Source organism: Rhyacophila brunnea, unplaced genomic scaffold (assembly GCF_057557595.1).
Source record: "Rhyacophila brunnea isolate RB1 unplaced genomic scaffold, BYU_Rbru_1.0 scaffold_17, whole genome shotgun sequence".
NCBI classification, from domain to species: Eukaryota; Metazoa; Arthropoda; class Insecta; order Trichoptera; family Rhyacophilidae; genus Rhyacophila; species Rhyacophila brunnea.
This window is the reverse complement of record NW_028232827.1, coordinates 35,082,915-35,103,990: the sequence shown is the minus strand read 5'-3', so window position 1 is coordinate 35,103,990 and position 21,076 is coordinate 35,082,915. Positions and strand designations below refer to the sequence as shown.

Sequence of the window (21,076 nt, the reverse complement as noted above, 5' to 3'; positions counted from 1 at the left end):
AAAAAAATACTTTTAATAACAAATAATTGTACATTAGAAATAAACTGAGTTTGATTTATACCCATGTGTAAGTTGCCGATTCATTTTATTTGTTCACATAAATTAATAAAAATGAGAAAGATTGGAAAAAACAATGCTTCACACTATAAGCAAAGTAATTCCACCATGATCTCAAACGTTTTACGGCAGTTTCATATTTGCCTGTTTTATACTACAAATTATTTACTCCATTGAACTTATGTATTTCCTAGATTGAACGTATACAATATTAAAAATAAACTTCATAAATAGTATTAATTATACTAGGCTTATTTTTGACCGATTTTATCGATGTTATTTGTAAATATAAAAATTTCATATTAACAATGGAAAAAAATGCCAATCCCGGGATTGTCAAATTGTAATCCCGAAATCCCGGGATCAGAATTTTGACTCGGGATTGAGTTCCCTACTCCTGACCATAATTAAAGTATGTAAAATAAGTCTCATAATATGTAATGTTCTTGTTAGAATTAAACTGCTTCCACCGGTCACCCAATGTAAGGGTAGCCTTCAATTGATCCCCTACCCGACAGAACTGATTGATCCTTTTTTTCGAAAATTGAAATAACATCATCATATTCTTTTAATTTAGGTTAAACTTTTAAAGTTACCTTTTTTATTTAAAGAAAATCAAAGCATTTAAAAATGAAAGCTTTGAATAATTTTCTCATTTTCTTATCTGGGCAGTTATTTGGTTTACATGCAGCCATTATGAAATAAAAAAAAGATATTCCCGTCGCAATAAACAATATCGTAGAGCAAGACAACAACAGCTATACGTACGTGTAAAGGCTGTCCCATTATTATTTATGAATTATAAATTTCAATACACTAAAATTAAGCATTATCAATATATTTACTTTCCAGAGGATATTAATTATTCTATGAGCTTATTTATTCTATGAAAAAATATTATTAACCATGGCATTAAAATCAATCAACCAATTTGTTTAACAATTATTGATAGCAATACGGTTTAGAGTACATTATTATGTGTCTTATAACTTTAAATAATTCGAGTTGTTTAAGTGTGTTATATTATTATATTCTCCCTTTTATCTATTCCTGACCATCGCAGCAACCATACAATATTAAAGATGTTTAATGTTAAAACATATATTGAATATAAATAATTTGAAATATTGCATAAACACACTAGAAAAAATACGTCACCAGACGGGACTTGAACCTGTATCTGCTGGATTCGCGCCAGTATGCTTTTCCAATTAAGCTACGGGCATCTTCTTAAATTAGGACGATTTTAATTAGTAGTTGTTACATGAGCTTATCGCTTGCTTGCGTTATAATATTGGCTATCGGTTTTATGAATATCATTCAGTTGAAAATGTCCCTTTGAGGCGGACGAAACCGGTATAAATTTATTAAATAATAAAAGTGGAATAAGTATTGAAAAATTTGCGTTTTATTAAATGAATCAACAAGTTGACTGGTTTCCTATATTATTAAGATACACTATGGTAATGCATCACTGTGATGTATATTTTAGGTGCATTAGTGTATTATTTTACGACTATGCAGTTTAGTAACATTGAAGTTGATAAGTTGATTATTATAAATGTCTGTCTCGCGTCTTTTTATAATATTGTGTAAATTGCATATTTTGAAAATAATTACTAAGCAGAATATTATGACAAAATAATTACAAGATAAAAAGAACTTTTTATATACAACGTTTTTGAATTTTCTGTTGAATTATTATGCTCAATATGCTCAAACTTGTACTCGATATGAAGTAAATAAAAAACAAACAAACAAACAAATATAGAATACTGAAATGTCATTTTGACATTTCATTTTGATTTCCATAGTAACGCACGTATATATTAATATTTTTTTTGCTAGGACCGCCTCCTTAGGAACCAATAATAGTCTTTTACTTTTTACGGATTTTTCTTAAATAACTTTCCATACAAAGCAGAAATTAACTGAAAATAAATTCAATTCTGCTTAAAGATGGCTAAAAGTTTTAGAACACGATGTCAATGTTCTGATATATTCTAAAAGTTTCAAATGTCTAGCTAGTCGGGAAGTAAGTTAAAAATCGATTGCAAGATTTGTACTGGACAAACAAGAATACGAGCTAATAAAAACATTGTAAAATAATGGTATACGTTAATATTGGAATAAATATAATGAAATTGTATTTGTTTAATGCGTAACCGTATTAATCTAAAATTATTATTGTAGCATCCCAAAATTTAAAAAAAAATGTATATTATATTAATACAGCAGTATTTATTTTATATTTTTTGAGTGTGAAGCAACCTAAATCCTTATGATATACAAAAAATACTAAAACAATTAACTAAAAATCAATTTTGGTAAAGACTTAACATCAAAAGCTGATATCTAAAAACTATAATATTTGATTTAATACGCTACAGTACTTATGGTGCGAAATATTTATTTGGAAACCACTATCGTCAGCTGAATGCAAGACTATTCTAACTTGCAATTAAAATTTTTGAGGAGAGAGTTTTTTGAAACAACTTGAATTGAAATCATTTATTATCTTTATGGATAAATATACGTATCATATTTTAGTGGTATTATTGATGAAAACAATGGTGCATACATTAATAATAAATAACTGAAGTAGGCTGTTACAAAAAACTCTGCTGTAAAACATTTCAAAAGTAAGTTAGAATAGTTAGTAATACAGCATCATTGTGATGATAAATATAATAGTATGTACATCTTTCCTATTATAATATCTACAGTTTTTAAAGTATCCCAAGCTACCCAAGGTACCTAACCGATTTTTTTTAAACGGTACATGTTCAAACACGTGCGTTACTATGATCTTACTCCCTACTTCATTTATCGTTTGTCAATTTATGGCTACGGCCATATGTTGTAGCTTAAATACTGGGAAATGCCAATAGAAATGGCGTATTTCAAAAAAATACTACCTTATTCTTAGGTCAATAATTATTATAAAGCAAACATTATTCGTAGAATGTTTATCACGTTTGAATGTCCAACAACATAGCTTATAATCAGTATCTTTAAAAGTATCTTTAAATGTGTAAATCTTGCCCATATTTTGAATAATAAAATGCCTAATTCTTTGTCAAGTTTGGGATCACAGAGATTATCAATATATTTTTTTATTGTAAATATTTCACTATAATAATGTCGACATAAATTTTACTAATAGTTTTATAAATACTTTTAAAAAATAATAAATATAAAAAATCTTAACACCACTTCACATGGACGTACTGAACTATGACTATATTCTAAAACATTAGAGCGAGAGGTTTAAAATAATTCTATGTTATGTAATAAAAATACTTTATGCAGTCATCAAATGTTTAAAATAAATATAAAGGCTTCAAAATTATGTAAATAGATTATCTACAACGTTTAAGGAATGTCCAGGATCATGCTTTGAAAATAGAAAAAAGCTCCATTTTGACCCACGCTGAGCACGTCCGCCCTTAATTAAGATTTCTAAATATATCGAACATTTAAAAATGGAACATAAAAAATAATGGATTTTAATCTATATTGGCCTAGAATTTAAAAAAAGCTTTATATGAACAATTGTGTTGCCAGCTGATAATAAATGCCACTGTACTGTGTAACAGCAATTGACTCTGTAGGTATACCTATCCTGTTGATAAAATTTTAATTTTACTGCGTGGATATGCAAATGGCCTTCCCGCTGGTCACCGCAAATTCATTTTTGCTCGCAGCTTTATCGTTTTGCCAGTCATGGCGACCACGGGAATGCATTTACCATAAAAAATGTTACCATTACGGTATTTACCATTCCTCTTATTATTAATTTGCGTTCTTGGTTAAATGGTTTACGGATATGGTCATATTTTATTGCCGCTAGGACAGAAGTTTTCAATGTTATTCGAGACTTTATATTATTGCAATTAATATGTAAATACGATGCACACTATTTTCAATAATAAGTAGTAAATATTTTATTAAATATTGAGAGTAGCTTAGGTAGTAATGTATTTGTATAACGTGCCCTAAAATGGAAACTCAGAATGGTAGAATGAAGCATTATACATAGTCAGGCCGCGCCAAGAGTAGCTGCCACCTGTGTACCAGTTCAAAATTCCCTAAACTCCCAAAAAAAAATGAAAGATATCAAAGCAAAGGAGAAATAATTATTTTATTGTCGTCAAAATAGATAATCATAATATTATAACAAAAATTCAGTTCAATATTCAATATTTTACCCAATGAAATTATTAATGGACAACGCACTCAGTACAGTAGCTAGCAAGTAAATTCATTCATCAATTACATTCGCACATGTATGGGTAGACGTCACGCAATTTCCATTATGCGATATCACGCATCGGGAATTTATAGCAACATCACCTTTATTGTAATGGCGTTAGAACAGTGTTTCTAGTGTCAATGTTCATTTGAGTGAACCCGTTCGAACCGAACCATTCGGCAGACCCGACAAAGAGCATCGGGAATTTATAGCAATATCACCTTTATTGTAATGGCGTTAGAACAGATTATGCCATTCGGCAGACCCGACAAAAAAGTGAGTGTCATTTTTTTGTCTAGATGCTTCGTCCATAATAATGTCATTGATTTTACCTATTAAAAATAACATTCCGAATTACAATGTGTGTGGTGTGGGTAATCGTTGGAACACGAAAGCACAATTAATATTTTTTTTAAATAATAACATAGTTTTTACTGTCTACTGTCTATCAAACTTATGAGACAAATTGGTTTTCCTTGATGCACCTTTATGACTCTCATTTTCTTAATTATAATTCACCCTTAATCATCAATTTTCCGCCATATGACAAGTGTCGCTCTTCGAAAATATGCAAATTACTTAGGTACTTTATATATTTCATCATAAAATTCATTTTAAATAAATTAAATAACATAATATACGTTTCAATAAAATTATTTATTTTCAGATTTTTGCCGCCCCCTAAATTCTGCCGTCAAGGTGTTTCGCACCCCCAACACCCCCGCTTGGTGCATCCCTGTACTCAGTCCAGACCAAGATACACAATATGTCCATGAACCTACGAACATTGTATAAAACTGTTTAAAAAATATAAATTTAGATAAATTCTGGGTCAAAAACCCCGATTAAATATAATTATATTATGTGTAAAAGTTCATTAAAGCGTCAATCTGAGGCGATTACTGGCCATTTAAAATAAAATGCTGGTTTGATTGAAAATTAAAAAAAATATATATTGTTAGTTTTATAAGGTACTTACATAATAAATCAAATTATGTACTGTAACAGTAGTAATTATATTTATTAATTTAACATTAGTAACTATAATATAAATATGTCAAAAAGTTCATTAAAGCGTCAATCTGAGGCGAAAGATCTTGGGATAATTTTTGATTCTTCATTATCTTTTCACTCGCATATAACTTCTACGGCTCTGCATTCGAGTAAGCTTCTAGGATTCATCATGCGACAATCCAAACCATTCAAGAATCCAAATGTATTACGTACACTCTACGTCTCATTAGTGTGAAGCATTCTTGAATATGGGTCGATTATCTAGTGTCCTTATGAGGTTTCCTATAAGCTTATTTTAGAACGCGTCCAGAAGAAATTTGTTAATACAAATTAGTAGCCTAGATTCAAAACACACAAAGAGAGTTAGATATAAAAAATATTTTAAACTGTATAAAAATCATTTCCAAAAATGTATGGAGATTAAGTTTGGTGATTTCTATAATGACAGTAAGGCCTTTCTAACCAATCAGATATACCTACTGTCACGGTAAATTTCTCATATCAGGAAGGAGATTTTATATAACAAAAAAAATGATAATGTAAGTAAATCAACTATCTAATAAATTGATGTCCATGCAAGTTAATTACCTTCTTGAAATAGCATAAAATTGGTATATTTTTGCAATTTTCTCAAAAGTTATTCTCTAGATATTAATACCTTTGATTCTAAACTACTCAAATGCACATTTCATGCTTTTTTTGTATTCAGCCGCGTTTAGAATATGTGCAAAAATGTCGACAAACAAAACTAATGCGGCCAGCCATGTTTGAGAGAAGTTTTTTGTTGTTTCATCAGAAATAGCGGTACGTGGTCTCATAGAATGGTGTTTTGATTAAAGCGTATACATTTCGATAACACAATCTGTCCAACCAACATTTAATTTGATAGCAATATTTTCATGTATAGACGGGTAGTTATTGGTACCTTGGTATAAACCACAAAAGTCGATTGCTAATATTAACACATTTTTTTTATAGTAATTGGGTAGGACGCAAGTAGCTCAACTGATAAAACCCTTTTCCCGGAATCTAAGATAATATGTGGGTTTGAGTCCGTCCACCGCCATCTTTAGATTAATAAAGCCTGAGCATAACTTTTTGCACAAGAAACGAGTGGTCCACTTTTCAGCTGTCAAAATCAGATCCCTGATTGCTTGACATATTGATTCGCCCTTTCTCGTTTCAAATTGAATTTAAAAAAATTCTCAAATCAAATATATTAATAAATTATAAATAATATATATTCCTGCTATTCATCAGCTGTCAAAGTCAGACTAGTAAGTCCTTCACATAAAAACTGGTGGTAATATCGATTTCCAAAAAATATGTAACATTTATCTATGCATTACATTTGTAGAAGGTGTGTTAATGCTAGTGTATTGTTTATCATGTAACTTATCTATTCAAATCAAACCATTCCCTATGTGAACACGACAGACGCGTCAGTATGAGCACTCTATAGAACAATGACAGTTCATACATAGACAACAACGGGAGGGGCGGAAAAAGTAGGACCAGTCGTTGTGAATGTATCGGCTTTCTACTTGAGTCGGCAATGGTCGTCATACGTCGTATTTTATTTTTAAAAATCTATTAGGTAGGTATGCTTCTAATGTGTTTTAAAAAATATATAAATTTAATATTTTCTTTAAAACAGCAAGGCTTCTCATTTACTTTAGTGGCTATCTTAGTAGATGCTAATTGTGAATAAATCACTCATGAAGACCACCGAATCTAGGAGCGACCAGTACAGAGAGACGAATTCAAGATGCGGCTTGCGGTTTTCCTTTGGCACGGTCACCCGTGTACAGTACACGTCATTTCACATACGGGTATGCAGTGACGTCCCGTGGGGGTAGGCAGATTGAGCATCGCTTGGGGCGGCAGTTATTTGAAGGGCGGCAAATCGAGATGAATCATTAGGTATACAATTATAATAAATAGTACCTACCTAAAGTTAGTAATAACGGAAATATCTTTCCATCAAAAAGTCACCTCACTGGTTGGAAACATAACATATTAATTGACATTAAAGGTTTAACAGGACTGTAATTTTTTTGTTGGGTTTGCGATGTCTAGTTTACTTCCATTGTCCTTGGACGGAACGTCCTTGATGACCAGTAATGACTCAGGCAAATTTGCGAATTATAGGGAGATACATAGGTACCTACTTACCTAATTAAAATACCCTAATATTTTTGCCACTCATTCGCGAGTTTTGAAAGTTGTCAGGTGTATTTGTTAAAGTATCTGAAACCGTGGACTCGAAATATTGTCTATTGAAGTAGACATAGCATTTAAATTAGATTTCGTGGTATATATTTTGTTAGTAATGTATCTACACAACATATTTCTGTCATGAAAGGATGATAAAAAAGGTAACCGGACAAAATAGAACAGTGACAAAACAGAACATGACAAAACAGAACATGACAAAACAGAACATGACAAAACAGAAAATGACAAAAAAGAACAGCCAGGGGAAAAATGAAACATTAATTTTTGTGGAATCTATTTAGGTTAGGTTAGATTAGGTCATTATTTCGTTGTACCTAGTCACCCAGTCATTTTGAACATATTATATTGATTAAGATGAAATATCCTAAGCTTGCCGGCAACACAGTCCCTTTTATTTGAGGCTTTCTAGCGATTAGGAATGCAGAAATTATGTACTTATATAATTTGATTTATTATGGCGTATTGAAAATCTGTGCTATAAAAAATCTATCAACATAATAAAGATAGGACAATTTCAATATTAAATTTATATTTTTCCTGAAAGGTCATAGTTATATTAATTTATCGTTGTTCTGTTTTGTCACTGTTCTGTTTCGTCATGGAAGCGATAAAATATACTGTATAAAAATGGGGCTACATTTTGGCACTGCCTAGGGTCGGCATTTTGTATAGGGACGTCACTGCGGGTATGGCACCCCTGGGTAAAGGTTTATTCACAGATTTAGGTATATCTAATATTATACATTATAAAAAAAGACTCACAAAAAGAATACAATAAATAATTTAAATGTTATTCGCGTATTTGGCAGTTAGCATTAATTTACTGTGATATACCAAACGTAAAATACAATATAAAAGTTACCAATGCTTACTGCAAATGTTATGTACCTATCCATAACCCCCCCATATGTGATATCTCCCCAATGACAATAAATTGTGGGGTTGCTGCCAAAAGTTGGTAAGTCCATAATTTAGGTATTTAGAGTAAACAACGGATTATGCGTGAACATATTATAAATATGTATACTAGAAAAAAAATCTAGGTCATCCGATATATACGAGTATAACATGAAGCATAAAGCACAAATAAATTAGCATTATGTCTGATTTTAGAGGGCATGCCAAACTTTCAAATTGCAATTCAAAGTATCTAATTAAGTAGGTACCCATTGTTAACAATATTCGATCGGTGTGGTTTCGCTTATCGCAATGTACCTACTCAATATTATATTATTGATTAACCCCAATTTATCCACCCTATCTAGCTTTATTACCAGTGACGTTCCTAGACAAAATTCCGCCCCTACGCAGTGCCAAAATGCCGCCTCATTTTTTTTTATACAGTACTTTTTATCATCCTTTCATGACTCCAATATCTAAGAATTGTATTGTATGGATACATTACTAACAAGATAATATATAGGTATCTACCTATACTACTAAATCTAACTTAAATGCCATCACTCACTCGGTGTCGCTGAGTTTCAAACCCCGCTATAACACTTTTTCATTATGTTGAGAAAATCAACAAAAACTTTTTGAACCTAAAAGGTTTTTGAATATTTCAGTAGTGTTATAGCGGGATTTGATAGCCACATTGATTTTGTTTCATAAATAACAGTTAATTGTAGCGGCTTTTGAAAGAGGCGATAAAATTTTCATGTAGAGATTTTAATAACGAATCCAACGATATATATATATCTTAATTATATCAAAAAAAGTGTTATATCGGGTTTTGAAACTCAGCGATACAGTCTGCTTCAATAGACAATATTGCGAATCTACCATTTTAGATAGGTACATTTAAAAATACACCTGACAACTTCCATAACTCGCGAGTGACTGTGAAGAACGTGACGTCCAAGGACAACGGAAATATACTAGACATCGCGAATCTGACAAAAAAATAAAGTCCTGTTGAAAATTGTATAGCACTTATCTAAGTAATAGATATATTTTGTTTCCAACCATTGCGCTGGTTTTTTTAATGGAAAGATAATTCCGTTATTACTAAATTTATGTAGCTTTCTATATATACCTAATGATTCTCCTCGATTTGCCGCCCTTTGAGTAACTGTCGCCCCCAAGCGACGCTCAATCTGCCTACCCCTACGGGACGTCACTGTGTGTTACTTCACATATAAACCCTTATACATGAACTAAGCGTCACAACATTACTTACTTTGTCATATTTATAACATTGTAAATGATTTTAATACCATTCAACTAGGCGGCTCTCGTGGTGCAGTGGGTAAGGCGCTGTCCTCCGCCAGAGAGTTCTGGGTTCGATTCCCGGTGAGGACACAATGTTTATGTGTTTTTCTCAAAGCCTGGGTGTTTGTGATTGTTCAAAATTACTAACAACCACCTTGTACGAAAAAGCAATGACGTCATCATGGTTATTAATAATTCTAAAAACAAAAAAATACCATTCAACTTAATGAAACATATTTTTTATTCAACGAATAATTCACCAGATTTAAGAATGCAACATTCTTTTTATTGAACATAGATAATTTGAAAACACTTCTGAGAAAATATAATATAACAAATAGAAAAAATCTTTTTTGAAAAATAAGACACCCAGCAAGAATCGAACCTGTATCTCTCGGGATTCGCGCCCACGCACATCGACCACAATGCTAATTGCGACAAATTTTAACTAATGGCTCTTACAGTACTCTTAACTTAAACAAAACTTGCTAATAATTTATTTAACTTTTTTTATTATTTAACGAATAATTCACAAGATTTAAGAATATAACATTCACAGAGAGTATTGTAAGATGCATTAGTTAAAATTTGTCGCAATTAGATAGTATGCTGATAGCATTATGGTCGATGTGCGTGGGCGCAAATCCCGATAGAAGCAGGTTCGATTGCTGCTGGGTGTCGGATTTTTTTTCAAAATATTTTTTTTCTATTGGTTATATGTGTTTTCAAAATATGTACCATTCAACTTGCTCAAACTTAACTCAGCTCTCCTCACCGAGTTGTTTCACTGCGGATCGAATTCTCCTGAGGTTCTTTCCCTTTTATTTATACCATATAACAACACTGAAGATTAATATCCACTGAGTCTAATTACCGACATATATCTTCCACTGGACCACGTGAAGGATCAGGGCGGACAAATTATCTATATTAACAAAATGTACTTTTAATTTATAAATTATGAAGCTAGACTAACCTCGTTTGTCTCTTGAAGAAAAATCAAAGTCTATATAATATAATATAGTAGCTTTAATGTTTCACTGATTTACACAAAAGCTTTTCAGTGAGTATAGTGCAGTCACGCTATACTCGAGTTAGTCTTGTACAGGAGCTTTTAATATTGTAACTTGTGTGAAAATAGCTTCAGACGCAGGTGCACTTACTTGCATTAGAAGCTTTAAGCTCTATTTAATTATTATATTGTGGCTTTGTTGTTTATGTTGATAATTACTTAATTAAAAACAGTATAACATAACTGCTGTATATAGTATGTTATTATGCAGGGAAAAATACGTTTGAACTACGAAAGTAAATTAGGTACCATTTTAGTTCCTAAACAGAGCATAATACTATGGTTAAACAAATAATTTAAACTACTTATAACAAAAACAACCATCTATTTTTTAAATTTTAAAACCCTTAATTCCATAACATCTTTTGCATAATAGAACTGGTAATCATATTATAATAGTTAATATTCTGTATGTCAGTGCATTGAAACGTAGTAGTTATAAACTCCTTTTTATAACCGTCATTGTTGCAACACGTTTTGAAGTTTTGTTATAAGTTTTATTCGATAATCATTATAAATATTGAATATACATAATTTTAAAAATCTCATGCATAATATACACACTAGAAAAAAATACGACACCCGATGGGACTTGAATCTGTATCTGCTGGATTTGCCCCAGTATGCTTTTCCAATTAAGCTACGGGCGTCTTAGTTAATTAAAACGATTTTAACTAGTAGTTGTGACATGAAATGCTTATCGAATTACGTTATAATGTTGGCTATCAGTTTTAGTATATTATTAAATTAATATAGGTATCAATTAATTCCTTAATTACTAACCGATGTCGTAATTAACTAAGATGCTCGTAGCTTAATCGGAAAAGCCAGTATGGTGCAAATCCAGCAGATACATGTTCAAGTCCCGTCGGGTGTCGTATTTTTTCTACAAAATGATTTTTTCTGGTGTGTATATGCATGAGATGTTTTCAAATTATGTATATTCAATATAGAATGTAAGATTCCCAAATCTTGTGTCTTATTCGTTGAATAAAAAAAATAGTTTATAAATATTTAATACTGGTTCTGATTATTTAGTTACTTAGGTATCTAGGTGCCTCTGGTAGGTAAAGACATCCCCTTAAAATGGTCAATGTATGTCGCAATTATTAATAGAACAATACCTACTACATACATATCCACTATAAATTCAAGTGTCAGGCATCTTGTTGGCTTAATTTAATAATTAATAAAATGCTTACATTTTTTGATAGATTCAATGTTTATAAATTAGTGTTAATAGGATGAAGTTTGCACCAAATAATCTACCAATGCCAAATGACTTTATGACTCAAAATGAAATCATTTTTTTTTTCAGCTCCGCTTTCATATATAATTTATTAAAACATAGGGTCAATCCAGATTACTATAATAGTGATAGTTCTTTTCTGTATAACTGCATTTCAATATCACTGTAATACAAAGAAATTGATCGTAAAAATACTGTACTTAGCTAAACATTACGTATCTTATTTATACTCCAAGAAGCAATCCAAAGAGTCAAGAAGACGAGGAATATCGTCATTTATGGTCATTGGTTTCAGATGGTGCTGTAGCGGATTCTATTGGCGCATCATGTTATATAAATTTGTTGTTTGGAAAGTAAAGGTAGATTAAATTTTAGAACAGTCATTTGAAACACCTGATAATATAGTATATTTTAAAATATGTTTGAATTTACAACCTATTTACAACGCATTTTAAATAATATAGGTATACTGAACAACTACGTATCCGGATACTTGTACGAATGCAGTTCACCATATCCCACTTCACCGTGAAATGACGTATCGGAAATATATGGCCATATATTAAAGACCTTTCGACCTCTTGGGGTCGTATTAATAGTACCTACTGTCGTAAAATTCATGTCTTAATAAAACACGGTTTTTGCCAGTTTACACTTTACAGAAAGTCAGCAGCAAACAAATTTTGAGAAAAAGCGATATACTGGATTGTTTGTTAGGTTAATATGATTTCATTCTTGAATTATTCATGAATTTTGCCAAAATCAGCTATGAAAATTGAATTAATGTTCATATCGAATCTAATAAAATTGGAGATCATATAGTATACGTATAGAAGATGGTCTTCTCTTTCCGATAAGAAAGCTTACGGCGAACTGTGCCACGGTGAAATGTCTTACGTACAATTTACATGTAATGAACAATTATTGACTACTATGGACAATAATTATTACACTTTATATAATATACATAATTACAAGATCATTAAAAATGTACTATTAAAAACTACTTACTAACGATATTTAAAAAAATAAGCAATCATTATGACATAAAAAAACAATAATTTTGTATTAATTAAGCACCAATAACATTCGATAACATTGATCAGATTATCTATTTTATTATTCTAATTTACAGCCAATAACATGCAAATCTGACAGCTGCTGCCATATTTTAACTCAACATATTTTTAATTAAACTCATTACGTATTTCCAGTAAAAGAAAATTATTTTTGTATCGATTACATACTTACACAAACACGAAAAACTAGAATATTAAAAAACGTTTTATTATATTATTCTCACAGTTGATTAAGTAAGTTAACAGACGCCATCTTATAATAATATACGAAATTTTTTGCCATTACAATAAAAATATTTACTTACATACCTACAAATATGGCCCCCACAAAGAGGGGCCTGGCAGGGCTCTAGCCTGGTGGCCCGGGCTCAGGAAAGGCCCGGCGTGGCGAATCGACCAGATAAGTGATTTAAACACGCATCACAAATTCTCTCGAATAGTAAAAAAAAAGTCGCCTGCGGTGCTATTTATTTTCAAAATTAGTATTATTTAAAAGCATGTGGTTGTACGATACAATTTTTGATTGTGTATCCAATACTCGACAACTCCATAATTCAAATATACAAAAAAAAACACTGAATATAGGCACACATTAATTTTACCGCGTACACCATTTGAAAAACGCTACTGTAGAGCGTCATACTGCATTTATCTTTAGCGATTGGTAGGGGGCCCGTCAAAGATCCTAGCCTGGGGGCTCGCTTCATGATGTGGGGGCCATGCTTACAAACGACACACTGTTACTAACACTGTACCTGCAAAGCGTCTAATTATTAAATTAACAATTAATCAGGCAACAATTAAATTATTTCAAGCTTACATTAATTATTTAGAATTGTTAAGTTTGTATTGTGCAGTTTTCATACTTTTACCAGTGCATGTAAATTAAAAAATATGTTTATAATAATAATTATTGGACAATCAGAATTATATAAAATGGCAACACGTTTAATTATGGAACTCGACGTTGTTATATATGTTTATAATTGTCGGCCATTTGCAATTACTTACGTAATCAAACGATTTAACGTCAGAGTGACAGTTGTTACTACATATAAAAATAAAACAACGAGAAATAACAATATAATTAAGAGCTAGACGAAGAATCTAGGTTATCACAAGTTTTGTCTTTGTTTTGTTACGCCAAAGAAGTATAACTCGCGCGTACATAAGTACACGCACCGATTGTTTTATATTATATACGTGACATTTTGTCGATTTAAAGTTACGTCGATATTCTATGCATCTCGGAATAAGACAACAATCTTCAAGGCTTTCGTATTGTTATTATCACAGGATTTCGTATTTATTTTTCCAAATTTGGTGGCAATTTTCTTCCAAACTCTAAATCGCTTCGCCTTCACTTTGCCGCCATAACTTCTTACGTCAGTGGGAATCCGAAAACATTTTTTTCCCGCTAAATCTGTAAAGCAAGAAAAAAAGTTATTAAAATTTCGCAGATTTGAATAAATTTCGCTACAGCAGGGGGTGGATTTACCGACTTACTTACGAGATTAAATTAAAAGTTGCAAAGGACTTTTTGTTTCATAATTTTTTCATCATTTAAGTCTGTCGGAAATTGAAAAATTTTATATTATAATATTGTATGTGACAGAGTAGTAATGGGAAATGAGTCACTTAAATATAATCATAAGTTTGGATGTCAATTAGATTAAATATTTCCTTCTAATTGATTAGTTCGTTCGAGTCACAAAAATTCCTCATCAAAAACGTTCACAAATAAACCCTAAGCAGAGTTTGCCTTCGTTAACGAATAGTGTTGTCTGAATAATTGAACATAGTGTTTTAGCAATGACCATAGTTTGTCATGGCGTATGCGCAAATAGGATGGTGTACGACTGACTTACGGAAAGTCTCTGACTCACATTTCTAAATTCAGTCATTCATGAACGATACATGGGTACATATTATGGGTCTTCTCGCAAGACTCAAAAACTCTCCAAATCAGAATGAAATCAGCATAAAAAATAAAAAGACGATGTACAAAGGCCATATTTAAGTATTTTGCTGACCGATAAGAGCTCATGGATAACACTCGACTTGAAGAGGTAAAAAACTACATATATCTGGGATAACTAATTAAATAGCTACATATTTTTTCTGACTTATACGCGGCGTAAATGGAAACTCTGCCATTCTTGGTGGCATTGGCTTGTGTGTCTCTGATAATTATAGGTAGCGGGGGCATCCGTTGTTTGTTCTCCCAAAGTTGACTCCAGATCATTACACCAGTCAATTCTTGATTGGACATGGTGGCTTCGCTGGCAGGCTCTTTGAGCTTGGTCTAGTTACCTGTCCAACATGTCCATGTGGCGGAGAAATATAGGATGCAGACCACATAGTCCGGGAAAGTCCTAAAATGTGTCTGGAAAGGGCAGAGCTGCTCAAGTCGGTTCAACCAGCTGTTGGGCCCATCGGATTCTCCGACCTGGTCGCCACAAAGGCAAATTGTATTGCATTTAAAATTTGTGGCGTCATACTGCCAACGTGAAGATTTCTTCACTTAGAATGTTCGGCAGTTGTGTATTAATTTTAATTTTTTACTTACTATAATTTTTAATATTGCTTCTACGTGGTCATCTCTCCCATGGGTACCTTAACTTAAATCCATGTAAATTCAGTCAAAGCACATTTGAGTTCATGGCGACCTTAGTCTTGGGAAACTGCTCCTGAGGCATTTCCAGTCATAAAAAATGATGCTTCACAGCGAACGTATGAGTGGTCCCGTGATACGCCTGATTAGAACCGGGTGTAGTGCGGGGCGGATGTGGTGCAGGTTGTATGTGGTTTGGTGGTCCATTAACTTCAATGGTTTCCCAAGGTGCAGAGCTATATACCTGCCATTAGTAATTTTTCAATTTTTGTTCCTTCATATAGCTGTGGGTCTATTCTATGCTTATCGACCGCTAAAGTGATAAAGTGAAAAATATTATCAAACTTAGGGTAGGTTTGTATCAAAATATTAGCACTTATTGTAACAATTACACGAAGCCGGTTTTTATTGTTGCAATAAGTGCTATATTTTAACAGCACCTATCTTGCTGCTGTTAAAATATCGCACTTATTGCAACAATAAAAACCGGCTTCGTGTAATTGTTACAATAAGTGCTAATATTTTGATACAAACCTACCCTAAGTTTGATACTATTTATCAATTTAGTGTTCGATAAGTATAGAATAGACCCACTGGTAGAACTAACTATGATATGATATATAAAACTAGACAAGCTAAACTTTCCAACTGAAAATCAAGTTATGTGTTTAGTTGTAGTATATTGGCAAAAAGGTTTTAATATGTCTACATTTTGAAAGATCTTACGGTAGCTCCGGTTAGGAATCACTTCTCTAATGTGATGACTTTATAAATTTGAGGAATTATGGTTTTATTAAAATGGGATATGTAAAATCTGGAGTTTTTTACAATTAATACCATATTTTCGTACCTTTCATATAATAATAAAACCAAATAAATATTTTTTTAATTTATCATACCTAGTTCACTTTAAGCTTTTTCCCATTGCAGTGGTGCAATGTCATATGCAGTTCTCCATTTTTGACAGCATTTTCCCGAGCAAAAATAAGCTGAGATTAATATTTCCAAAGGTCCTTCAATCGTCCTAATTGGTCTGAAATAAACCAGACGGATATACTATAAAATCATTGGCAAAAATATTACAAGAAAATACATTTTTTTAAACTGTGATCTAATTTGAATCTTTGTACTTACACATATTTACTAATATAGTTTAACATTAAAAATTATTACTTCAACATGTTTACAACACAAACCTAGTGCGCAATATAAAATATGTATTTTTGATGAATATTATCTTCAAATGTGACCCCCCACCGTGAATAAAGCGTAAAATGTTCACCCAATGTGTGCTAACAATGCAGACATTCAATCAATTTTTTTAATTGCGCAACGAGGCATGAAAAGGTACTTGCTGATCATAGCACGAAAATACTTTCAATGAAACCTAAGGAGGGTCGCAGACTACGGGGTCCGCCAAGTTTGGAGAATTGAACCGCATTATGAATTTGATAATCAGGTGATAATATGAATACCAATTTCCAGTAAGTTCAACCTTCAGATTAATTAATACAAATACCAGCTACACTTTACTGCTCCCTTTGGAGTAAATGTGGTGTGTTGTGGATGTCGATATTATTTGGTTGTGAAATACAAAAATCATTTTAATGGAAAATTTAAGTTTTAATATTAAATAAAGTTAGAATCTTTTTATCATATTTCATTATTAAAAACTAAACAGTCATGAAAAATGTAACTTGTCAATTCCCACACTACGCATTACTACTACATATTTACTACTTACATTATTACTACTACATTACTACACACTACATATTTGGAAACATTCCTTAAAAAATCCTATTGTTTATACATAGTGGGACTTGAACGCATATGGTGGTCGCCAATATTAACGAAATTTAAAATAACACCTCTTGTTAGGAAATTTTCGCGTGATTAATAATAATTGTATTCGTAGCTTTGTCGGTAAAGCTCACCGCCTGGATTGTGATGGAACTGTTATCAAGTTCCATTTGCTTTTTCCTGAATGCTTCCAAATTGGTATATTTCCGAAGTTGTTCCAAATTATGTAAGTACGCAAAAATATAAATAATGCTTTCGCACATGCTGTATATTATTAAATTTCGTAATACTAATATGACTTTTGTGAAATACTAATGATTGAAATTAATGACAGGCCTTGTCAAAAATAATTGAAAATCACAACAGAAACAAGGAAACATAAATTGTTTGAAAATAGTAATGGATATTAATATTTTATGAACAAAGCGCCATTATTAAATTATCAGTTATGAGCTCTATCGACGTTAATTAATTAATTAGCATGAATTTTGACAATAATTGGCAATATTCATATAAATACCTGTTAATTTTATTTATATTTTACTAACAAGGCATTTTTAGAAATATTGTATAAATAAATTCAAGCAGAAAAATCTTTTTCATACTCTCTCTAGACCTGGAAATTAAAAAATATTTTAATCGTAATGTAAATATTTTTTTTTTAAATTAGTAAGTAATGCCGATGATGGCCGAGCGGATAACGTGTCGGTCTATAATGTCGAAAGTTCCGGGTTCGAATCCTGGGCTTGGCAAAACATCATGTGTGTTTGGACTCCCTAATATTTTGAGCAATTAGTGTCTAACATCCATTTCTTGTTAAAACAACCTCTACTCTGTGGACCACAATAGCGAAGGGTGGAGGTAGGCTGTTAAGATCCGCCATGAATAGTGCATATTGAGCATTGTTAGTCATACGTATTTGTTTTTATTGAACTAAGACTACAATAATTTACAGATGGTATTGGTTAGTTTTTAAAAATCAATTAAACAATGCCTTAACAAAACCATAATAATTTTGTTATATTTTTGGCGATACAAAATTGTACATACTTTTTCATTCATACTTATTTGGTTTCGTTGGATTAAGAATATATATTACACATTTACACATATCGTTGGTTCATTTTTTTTAATTCATTTAGCCCTGCCTAACTAAACTATACTACTTAATAGATAAAAATATTATTCTATCTATAAAATATTCAAAGTTATGTATTATTTAATTGCATAATTTTAGATGTTCTATAGATCGACGAGTATTATTTGTCTATTATCTATTAGGGCTTGATTTTCGCAGAGTTTAATTGAATTATAAAAACTAACCAACATCATCTGTAAATTGTAGTCTTATTTCAATGAAAACAAATAAGTATGACTGACAAAGTTTAGTGTGCACTATTTATGGCGGATTTTAACAGCCTACCTCCACCCTTCGCCACTGGTGGAGCCCCATATTATGATCTTCTTCGGATCGGACACGATAAAAAAGGGTACATAAAGGTAAAATAATAAAAATAAAATTTACCTTATTGTTATGTCGACAACAGCATATCGGAATAAAGATTCCTTACAATGTTCGCAGAATGCGGTTGGACCATTTGATATATCTTCATATAAAACTACTGGTAAAATTTCCTGTAATTCTAGCCAATTATTTATCATATCTGGTGAGTTTATCTCACTGGAATTGTGATTTTGTGTCGTTTTATCAACATCCATTTTTTCATTTTTGATGTTGTTATTATTGTCTATGCGAGATTCGAAAAATTTAAAAATCGAATAGCATTCCCTTTTAGACAGCTCTTCCAAAGATGGCGGCGATATGTTTGTGAAATTTTGTATTTCAATAAAATGAAATGGCAACACGATTTCTGTTATGTTGTTAATTAATTGACGCAGTTTCACTCTGATTTTATTATGCATGTATGTTTTGTAGAAAGATGGATATGTGAAACATCTGAAATTTAAATAAAATATAGTTAACGTCACAATAATAATATGATTAATAAATCAACATAACTAATGGGAACAATCATTTGGCGAAGAAAAATATATTATGAACACAATCATCATCCACATTTAAAAAGTTAAACTACAATATCCAACATATTTATATATATTTATTAAATTTTAGCTTAGCTTTTTATAGTATGGATTAATAGTAGAATGATTGTGTACCTACCTACATAAATCAATCTGTCATAATTTAACACATCCTTCCATTCATATTAATTATTAATAATATAAAAATTTAACATAATATTATCATGATCCCATGCATTCCTGCGGTACCTACTGCCTGAAATGTATCCAAACCAACAGTCAATCGGAAAAACATATTGTAGAAGTCCGCGTGATCCGTATTGGAATGGACTTAGTGACATAACCTTTTAAATATGATTATATTAATAATTATTATTTTTAAACAATGTTACGGCACATACCCAGAAAATTGATGTTGTATTAGCTTATCAATCAGCGTATGTAGCCATATTGAAAAGGGCACATGTTGTAAAGATAAATTTCTCCAATATTCCAATTTAGTAGTATACAAATTGGAAACTGGCCTTTGAGATAACCAAAGCAGTTGATTATCTGAAAAATAGTAAATAAAATCATTTTAAATTTGGAATCACTAATACCATCTATGTATTAGATAAGAAAGTAAAATAATCATGAAAATATGAAAAATGGTAGATATTATAATGCTGTCTTTGCTGTTATATTTACCAGACACTGATAGTTCTTTCAACTTTTCCAATTTCCATAAACTATGTGGCAAATATTCTATTGTATTATCATCTAAAATCAACCGTTTCAAGCCTTCAATTCTTGATAATTCTTCTGGAATTTCAGACAGTAGATTTCCACTTAAATCCAAAGTTTTTAATGTTTGTAGAAGATAAATTTCCTTGGGTAATATTTTTATATCGTTTCCAGTGAGGTATAAATTTCTTAATACTTTAAAACAGTATAAATTTATTGGAAAATCTGTAATGTGATTTTCTTTCAGGTAAATATCCGTTATTGTCGATTTTCTATTGATGTCGACATCTGGTGGAAAATCTTTGAAGCCTCTATAGTTCCAATGTAATACTGATAAGTTGTTATTTTCATCGGTAGATGTCGGTAAATTCATTATTGAAAATGATTCACGTATATTTTAATTGTATTATATTCTGTAAAAGAGCTATTTTCATTGAATTAAAATAATATTATTTAGATAATATTATAATATAATGAGTATTAGATAATTTCAGAAAACTTTTTTTAAATTATGATTAAAATTAATTATTATGGAATTATGTTTTTGTATATTATGCACAAAAAGTAAACTAAAAAAATATTAGTACCTAATTCATTTTATTAACAATGTTATTATTTTAATACCTAATTTGTTTTAAAAATACATACCTAATACCCATACCCATTGACAGGTAGGTGCCTAAAGCAAAAATATATATTTATTTAATTATTATAA

General features: G+C 31.2%; 1 protein-coding gene across 2 annotated transcripts; it reads right to left on the bottom strand.

The window, feature by feature from the left end:
- Positions 1–12,485: 12,485 nt before the first annotated feature.
- Positions 12,486–20,861, bottom strand: LOC147074003 (uncharacterized). Of its 2 annotated transcripts, XR_015070350.1 has the most exons (6): positions 20,326–20,861; positions 20,040–20,190; positions 19,121–19,552; positions 16,692–16,825; positions 15,748–16,036; positions 12,486–14,601 (listed from the first exon to the last, which is right to left on the bottom strand). XR_015070350.1 is itself a non-coding variant. In XM_085944329.1 (5 exons), exons 1-4 carry the CDS (start codon positions 20,732–20,734, stop codon positions 16,702–16,704), a joined length of 1,116 nt encoding a protein of 371 aa, XP_085800455.1. In that variant the 5' UTR covers positions 20,735–20,861; the 3' UTR covers positions 12,486–14,601; positions 16,692–16,701. The 2 variants fall into 2 exon arrangements, 1 of the variants encoding a protein (XP_085800455.1); XM_085944329.1 differs by lacking the exon at positions 15,748–16,036.
- Positions 20,862–21,076: the final 215 nt, after the last annotated feature.